Raw genomic sequence first — 9,175 nt, 5'->3', positions numbered from 1 at the left:
TGACTGTCAATGGGGCTATAGTTCAGTTTTGTTCAGTTACATTCCTTTCTCCATTCACCATTACTAGTCTGCCTAGTAAACATTATATACTTTTTTTTATACACACCGACAAAGCTCAATTCAGACCTGTTGTATTGTTATGTAGTGTCCTAACCAGTTATAACTGGTTATAACATGGTGCTGAATTGTTACTAAGATCCATTATACAATAAGTTAGACTGCATTTGACTATGGCTGCGTCCGACATGCCACCCTATTCCCTATACAGTGAACTACTTTTGATCCACTACATAGGGAATAGGGTGCCATTTGGAACATAGACTATGAAGTCTCGAGTCTCTCTCTGTTCAGCCTTGAATCATGTCTTCTTCTTGTTCTTCTTGTTCTTCTTCTTCATCTTCTTATCTAGATTGTAGAAGTCTATTACACCCAGGTCAAGGGTTAAGGGTCAAGGTAAGTCCTTCCATGACCCCTTCTACCAGAAGTGTCCACTCCACCCACTGTGGCTGTGTCTCAAATTCTACCCTATCCCCCATAGCGTTGCACTACTTTTGACCAGAGCCCTACATAGAGATGCCTAAATAGGGAGTTTTGTTAAAAGTAGTGCACTATATAGTGAATAGGATGTTATTTGAGACACGCCCAATACAGTCCCTCCCTCGCTCGCATTACTTCATGTCCGTCCGTCCATCATCAGCCAATAAGATGCAGAGCTGGCGTAATCCAATTAACCAATCAACCAATCAGACGCTGCTGGTGCGCTCCAAGTGGGAATGGCAGAAGCTGTCGACGGACAGCTTCAGCTCCGACATTCTGGGTTCCAATTCCGACATCATCCCGGGGCATTCCATCTCCATCCTCATCCCGTCATCTGTAGGATCGTCAGGCTCCACCCCTCTGATCATCCCATTCCCGTCGGCCCCGCCCCCTCCACCACCATTCCGACAGTTGCTATTCCGGTCCACACTTCCCTTCTTCCCATGCCCTCCAAGATGCCCAAATATGGGCGTGACCGCATGAGACGAGCACTGTATGGTGGGAATAGCTAGCGACTTACTGCTAACCCCTGCATTCGGCCCTGTGTTATACTGACAACGTATATAGCTGGAAAAGGCCCTTCTATATGTCTTATTAAACAATGTATAGACTAAGGGGTTGACTCCAGAGGAGATGTATCCCACCCACACGAAGACGTTGAGGAGCTCGGCCAATAGCGGCTCGTTGCAGGAACCCTGGCAGAGGACGTAGGTGACGTTGGTGATGAAGAAGGGGCACCACATGATCAGAAACAGGAAGAACACGATCCCCAGCACCTACAACACAGAACAGAGAACATAGAACACACTAGAACAGAGTAGATAAGAGAACATAGGACACACTAGTACAGAGTAGATAAGAGAACATAGAACACACTAGTACAGAGTAGATTAGAGAACATAGGACACACTAGTACAGAGTAGATAAGAGAACATAGGACACACTAGTACATAGTAGATTAGAGAACATAGAACACACTAGTACAGAGTAGATAAGAGAACATAGGACACACTAGTACATAGTAAATTAGAGAACATAGAACACACTAGAACAGAGTAGATTAAAGAACATAGAACACACTAGTACAGAGTAGATTAGAGAACATAGAACACACTAGTACAGAGTAGATTAGAGAACATAGGACACACTAGTACAGAGTAGATTAGAGAACATAGAACACACTAATACAGAGTAGATTAGAGAACATAGAACACACTAGTACAGAGTAGATTAGAGAACATAGAACACACTAGTACAGAGTAGATTAGAGAACATAGAACACACTAGAACAGAGTAGATTAGAGAACATAGAACACACTAGTACAGAGTAGATAAGAGAACATAGAACACACTAGTACAGAGTAGATTAGAGAACATAGAACACACTAGTACAGAGTAGATAAGAGAACATAGAACACACTAGTACAGAGTAGATTAGAGAACATAGAACACACTAGTACAGAGTAGATTAGAGAACATATGACACACTAGTACAGAGTAGATAAGAGAACATAGGACACACAGGTACAGAGTAGATTAGAGAACATAGAACACACTAGAACAGAGTAGATTCGAGAACATAGAACACACTAGTACAGAGTAGATAAGAGAACATAGGACACACTAGTACAGAGTAGATTAGAGAACATAGAACACACTAGAACAGAGTAGATTCGAGAACATAGAACACACTAGTACAGAGTAGATTAGAGAACATAGAACACACTAGTACAGAGTAGATTAGAGAACATAGGACACACTAGTACAGAGTAGATTAGAGAACATAGAACACACTAGAACAGAGTAGATTAGAGAACATAGAACACACTAGAACAGAGTAGATTAGAGAACATAGGACACACTAGAACAGAGTTGATTAGAGAACATAGAACACACTAGAACAGAGTAGATTAGAGAACATAGAACACACTAGTACAGAGTAGATTAGAGAACATAGAACACACTAGTACAGAGTAGATTAGAGAACATAGGACACACTAGAACAGAGTTGATTAGAGAACAAGATCCTCAGAACCTAGAACAGAGTAGAGTAGATTAGAGTGGAGTATAATAGGCTATGGAATGCAATAGGACAGAAGGGAAAGGAAGGAAATGGAAGAGAAGCTGCTAGATGCCTACAGTTGGTCCTTACCTTGGAGGCCCGCCTCTCATTCTTGATTGCCTGTATCATCCCCCGCCTCCCGTGACTGTCCCTTGCGTCACGCCCCGCCGGAGAGCTCAGCTGGGATGCCACCTCCGAACTCTGAATTATGCTGATGCTCTCCGAGGGGGAAGTGCTTAAGAGGCTGGTCTGCCGGTCAGGTTCCGCCCCTTTCAGGCAGCTCAGACTTCCTTGTCTGCTAGGAGGAGGAGCCTCAATGTTTATGGGCAGGACTAGGACATTTTGAGGCGGGGACTGGTGGTTTGAGGGCGTGGCCTGAGGCTGCAGTGGCTGCTGGGAGGAAGTTTTCCTCTCGTAGAGGAAGACGGTCTCCTGGCGCTGGAGGACCTAGGGGGAAGACAGGATGTGATGTTATGATGGACCACGGACGGACTACCCATTATTAGTCAAATAACAATCATTCTCTGCAACAACAACAACAAAAGATATAGACAGGCCCACCAGCCTGTCTGCCCTATGACCGGTTGTTTCTGACAAATACATGGACCAATACATGGCTGGCCAATCAAAACAGACTCATTTGCGGTTGTCACCAACAAAGTGGGACTGTGTTATATTTCCTGTCTGACAGAACTGTATTGTAAGGCAGTAGGACGCTACCATGATGACCAACGGGATTCAATCAGAGGCTGGATGAATTCATTGGCTAGCCAATCAAAAGACAGAACATCAAATGACTAGCCAATCAAAACACTTTCTGACCTGTATGGTGAGGCAGTAGGACACAACCATGATGACCAATGGGATGAAGAAAGCCACGAAGGAGCCAATCAGCATGAAGCGCTCCTCGTTCAGAACACAGCTGCCGTTGACAAACACCTTGTCTTTGTTATGGAGGCCGATCACTGGGATAGGCATGGACACTCCTATAGGAGAGATGGAGGAAAATAGAGAGAAATTGATTAGAGAGGGAGGGCGAGAGAGAGAGGAACACCTTGTCCTTGTTGTGAAGGCCGGTCACCGGGTTAGGCATGGACACACCTAGAATAGAGGGAGAGAGAGAAGAGAGAGAAGAGAGAGAAAGAGAGAGAAAGAGAGAGGTATACCTTATCCTTGTTGTGTAGACCGATGACTAGGATAGGCATGGACACTCCTACGAGAAGGATGGGGAGAAGAGAGAGAAGGAGAGAGAGAAAGAGAGAGGGATGAGAAGATAAGTAGTCATTAGAGAAGGGGGAGGGAGGGAGGGTGGGAGAGAGAGAAGGAGAGAGAGATAGAGGGATGAGAGAAGGAGAGATAGAGAGAGAGAAAAGGAGAGAGAGATAGAGAGAGTGAAGGAGCGTGATAGAGAGAGATAGAGAGAGAGATGAGAGATGGACAGAGATAGAGAGTAGAGAAGGAGAGAGAGATTGAGAGAAGGAGAGAGAGATGGAGAGAGAGAGAAGGAGAGAGAGATGGAGAGAGAGATGAGAGAAGGAGAGAGAGATAGATGAGTCATTGTTGTTATGGAGGACCATTGGAGAGAGAAAAAAGGGATGCAATGAGAGAGTGATGAGAGAGGAAGGTAAGAAGTTGGAGGAAGATAGAGATTAACATTTGGTCCTTGTTGTGGAGGCTAACGACCCACAAAGAGAGAAGGAAGGAGGGAGAGGAGAGAGGGACAGATGTACATTGTGTACTTGTGGAGGCTAATGACTGGGAAATGCATGGACACAACGTGGAGAGAGCGAGAGACAGAAAGAGAAGGAGGGAACAAAGAGAGGGAAGGAGGGAGGAGAGAGAGGGAAGGAGGGAGGAGAGAACAAAGAGAGGGAAGGAGGGAACAAAGAGAGGGAAGGAGTGAACAAAGAGAGGGAAGGAGTGAACAAAGAGAGGGAAGGAGATAACAAAGAGAGGGAAGGAGGGAACAAAGAGAGGGAAGGAGGGAACAAAGAGAGGGAAGGAGGGAACAAAGAGAGGGAAGGAGGGAACAAAGAGAGGGAAGGAGGGAACAAAGAGAGGGAAGGAGGGAACAAAGAGAGGGAAGGAGGGAACAAAGAGAGGGAAGGAGGGAGGAGAGAACAAAGAGAGGGAAGGAGGGAACAAAGAGAGGGAAGGAGGAAACAAAGAGAGCGAAGGAGGAAACAAAGAAAGGGAAGGAGGGAACAAAGAGAGGGAAGAGGGAGGAGAGTGATGAAGAGAGGGAAGGAGTGAGGAGAGTGATGAAGTGTTTGTCCTTGTTGGCAGCCCAGATAGGCATCAATAAGTCTAGAGAGAAGGATGAGATAAGAATACAGAGAGGGGTGTAGAGAGAGAGAGAGACAGAGAGAGAGAGAGAGAGAGAGAGAGAGAGAGAGAGAGAGAGAGAGAGAGAGAGAGAGAGAGAGAGAGAGAGAGAGAGAGAGAGAGAGAGAGGTAGAGAGAGAGACAGAGACAGAGAGAGAGAGAGAGAGAGAGAGAGAGAGAGAGAGAGAGAGGGGAAAACAGTGAGAAAAGAGAGAGAGAGAGAGAGGGGGGGGGGGTTTGGGAGGGGAAAACAGTGAGGAGAGAGAGAGAGAGAGAGGGGGGGTGGGAGGGGAAAACAGTGAGAAAAGAGAGAGAGAGAGAGAGGGGGGGGGGGGGGGAAATAGAGAGAAAAGAGAGAGAGAGGTGTACGTAGCATAGGAGGCTGGAGGGAGGAGCTATAGGAGGACGGGCTCATTCTAATGGCTGGAATGGAATCAATGGAACGGAGTCAAACACTTTTCCATGTGTTTGATGTGTTTGGTACCATTCAATTGATTCCATTCCAGGCATTACAATGAGCCCGTCCTCCTATAGCTCCTCCCACCAGCCTCCTCTGGTACGTAGTGTGAGAGAGAGAGTGGAAGGGGAAAAGAGAGAGAAAAGAGAGAGAGAGGGAGAGAGAGAGAGGGAGAGAGAGAGAGAGAGAGAGAGAGACCGGTCAACAGACAGATAAAGATAGAGAATAGATTAATTAATTTTTTCTCTAATCTAAATAATCTCTAATTAATCCTTAATCTGATGTGATCTGATCCTCTGATTGTTCTGAAACCACAACCTGACCTGTCACCTTGTTATCTGCCTAACACACAAACACACACACACACACACACACACACACACACACACACACACACACACACACACACACACACACACACACACACACACACACACAACCTGACCTGTCACCCTCTTACCTGGCTGTCTCCCAGACCTATTCACATTACTTATCTGTGAGAGGGAGCGAGAGAAAGGAGAAAATCCAATATCTATTGGGAGAAAAAAACCTTTATTTAACATTTGCAGCAAAGTACGTAGCTTCCTGCCACACCCGTAGGTACAGCCAGTGGAATGACCAACCAGACCAATAACATTAGTGCCTATGTCGCTATCATGATTGAATTATTACTATGTTGTCACTGAGTATTGTTTTTCTTGTTATTCAATCTATTTCACTTGCTTTGGCAATGTAAACATATGTTTCCCATGCCAATAAAGCCCCTTAAATTGAATTGAATTGTGAGAAAGAAAGAGAGATTCACCTAGAAAAGAGTCCCCTAAGCAAGCGGGGGACTCTGCTCACAAACACAAACAGACCCCACAAAGCCCCAGGACAGCAACACAATTAGACCCAACCAAATCATGAGAAAACTAAAAGATAATTACTTGACACATAGGAAAGAATTAACAAAAAACATGTAGTAAACTGGAATACCTGACCACTGTGACTGACCCAAAATTATGTACAGACTCAGTGAGCATAGCCTTGCTATTGAGAAAGGCCGCCGAAGGCAGACCTGGCTCTCAAGAGAAGACAGGCTATGTGCCCACTGCCCACAAAATGAGGTGGAAACTGAGCTGCACTTCCTAACCTCCTGCCAAATGTATGACCATATTAGAGACACATATTTCCCTCAGATTACACAGACCCACAAAGAATTTGAAAACAAATCCAATTTTGATAAACTCCCATATCTATTAGGTGAAATACCAGTGTGCCATCACAGCAGCAAGAGTTGTGACCTGTTGCCACCATTGTAAATACCACCCATATTTATTTTGATATATTTTCCCTTTTGTACTTTAACTATTTGCACACCTTATAACACTGTATATATACATAATTTGACATTTTCCTATTCCTTTGGAACTTGTGTGAGTGTAATGTTTACTGTTCACTTTTTATTGTTTATTTCACTTTTGTTTATCCATTTCAATTGCTTTGGCAATGTAAACATATGTTTCCCATGGCAATAAAGCCCCTTGAATTTAATTTAATTGATAGAGAGAAAGAGAGAGAGAGAGCGGAGGAAGTCTGAAAAGCTAAACAGCCAGTAGGCAGAAAAATAGGAATTAATAAAGTCTGCCACTAATTATCAACATTTTCTAAAGGAGTACTGTGTGTGTGTGTGTGTGTGTGTGTGTGTGTGTGTGTGTGTGTGTTTGTGCATGCACCAGTGTGTTTGTGTTTGTGTGTATATATACAGTGCATTCAGAAAGTATTCAGACCCCTTGACTTTTTCCACATTTTGTTAAGTTACAGCCTCATTCTAAAATTGTTCAAATTGTTTTAGTTCCTCCCATTCTTCTCTGTAGATCCTCTCAAGCTCTGTCAGGTTGGATGGGGAGAGTCGCTGCACAGCTATTTTCAAGTCTCTCCAGAGATGTTCGATTTGGTTCAAGTCCGGGCTCTGGCTGGACCACTCAAGGACATTCAGAGAATTGTCCCGAAGCCACTTCTGCGTTGTCTTGGCTGTGTGCTTATGGTCGTTGTTCTGTTGGAAGGTGAACCTTAGCCCCAGTCTGAGGTCCCGACCGCTCTGGAGCAGGTTTTCAACAAGGATCTCCCTGTACATTGCTCAATTAATCTTTCCCTCGATCCTGACTAGTCTCCCAGTCCCTGCTGCTGAAAAACATCCCCACAGCATGATGCTGCCACCACCATGCTTCACCGTAGGGATGGTATTGGCCAGGTAATGAGCGGTGCCAGGTTTCCTCCAGAAGTGGCGCTTGGCATTCAGGCCAAAGAGTTCAATCTTGGTTTCATCAGAACAGAGAATATTGCTTCTCATGGTCTGAGAGTCCTTTAGGTGCCTTTTGACAAACTCCAAGTGGGCTGTCATGTGCCTTTTACTGGGGAGTGGTTTCCAACATCTCAAGGATGATCAATGGAAACAGGATGCACCTGAGCTCAATTTCGAGTCTCATAGCAATGGGTCTGAATACTTATGTAAATAAAGTATTTCTGTTTTTTATTTTTAATACATTTGCAAAAAATTCTAAAAACCTGTTTCGCTTTGTTATTATGGAGTATTGTGTGTAGATTGATTAGGAAAAACAATAATTTAATCAATTTTGGAAAAAGTGTATTGCGTAACAAAATGTGGAAAAAGTCAAGGGGTCTGAATACTTTCCGAATGCACTGTACACGTACTATACATACCTATAGATATGGTCCATACAGCTGCTATCTTCATCATGGCCTTGGTTCTAGAGTTGAAGCGGCTGTGTTCAATGGGATTCCTTATGGCCACATATCGATCCAGAGATATAGCACACAGATGCATAATAGACGCTGTAGAGAAGAGGACGTCCAGATAGATCCAGATAGGACACAGAGCACTGGGCAGGGGCCACGCATAATCTGGATGGAGAGAGAGGGGAAGAGGGGGGGGGGGGGGGGAGAGAAAGGGAGAGGAGGGAGCGAGAGAGAGCGAGCGAGCGAGCGAGCGAGAGGGGGAGAGAGAGAGAGAGAGAGGGGAGAGAGAAAGAGGGAGAGGGGGTAGAGAGAGAGGGAGAGGGGGGTGAGAGAAATAGAGAGCGGTGAGAGAGAGAGCGAGAGAGAGTGAGAAGGGGGGAGAGAGAGAGGTTGAGGGGGAGGTTAGATATATACATGTATATCAAGATAGGACACAGAGCACTAGGCAGAAGAGGTGAAAGCAAGAGAGAGCGGGATGGAGGGAGGGAGAGCTGAGCCACAAAGATACCATTAATATGGCTTCAAGGGACTTTCCCATCTTCTCCTCCTACGCTCCCCCTCTCTTCCTCTCCTCCCTTCATCACTCCTTCTTTCACTCCTGTTTTCAGAGATCAAGCATTCCGCTCAATTCTGTCTTCACAGCTGAATGTGAATCAAGGAGAGCTTGATGGTGTGACCCTTGTCAATGGTCTCAATTTACTGTTGAGAGACAGGATATTGGAATACACAAGGTGCAATTCTGAAATTTGGTAGCACATTAGCAGTGTTCCTTTTTTTTATATCAGTCAACTTGACAGTCTATCAACTAGCCATGTCAGCTAAACATTTGATAGATTGCTTGGAAATTAGTCTAGCATATAAACCTTGTGGTAATCATGGCCGAATCACTGACCGGGCATGCAAAGGGTGCCCAGGGGACCTGACCTCCAGGGGGCCTCCATACATTTTGTTAGTCACTCTCACTCAGATATCAACCAAATCTCACTTAGGGCAACGACAACGCTAGAGGCCAATGTGTGTGTGTGTGTGCACGTGTGTGTGTGTGTGTGTGT

At 45.0% G+C, this 9,175-nt stretch overlaps 1 protein-coding gene across 1 annotated transcript; it reads right to left on the bottom strand.

The window, feature by feature from the left end:
- Nucleotides 1–743: 743 nt before the first annotated feature.
- LOC311121229 (5-hydroxytryptamine receptor 2A-like) lies at nt 744–8,283 on the bottom strand (the record flags this gene model as incomplete). Its single annotated transcript, XM_084195741.1, has 4 exons — nt 8,088–8,283; nt 3,422–3,585; nt 2,690–3,046; nt 744–1,313 (listed from the first exon to the last, which is right to left on the bottom strand). The coding sequence occupies exons 1-4, from the start codon at nt 8,209–8,211 to the stop codon at nt 744–746; spliced, it is 1,215 nt and encodes a 404-aa protein (XP_084051867.1). The 5' UTR covers nt 8,212–8,283.
- Between the last annotated feature and the right edge of the window lie 892 nt (nt 8,284–9,175).

This window comes from Coregonus lavaretus (genome assembly GCF_964263955.1).
Source record: "Coregonus lavaretus genome assembly, contig: HAP1_SCAFFOLD_5361, whole genome shotgun sequence".
Classification (NCBI taxonomy): Eukaryota; Metazoa; Chordata; class Actinopteri; order Salmoniformes; family Salmonidae; genus Coregonus; species Coregonus lavaretus.
Note: the sequence above shows the minus strand (reverse complement) of the source record. Positions and strands in the feature narration are given on the sequence as shown.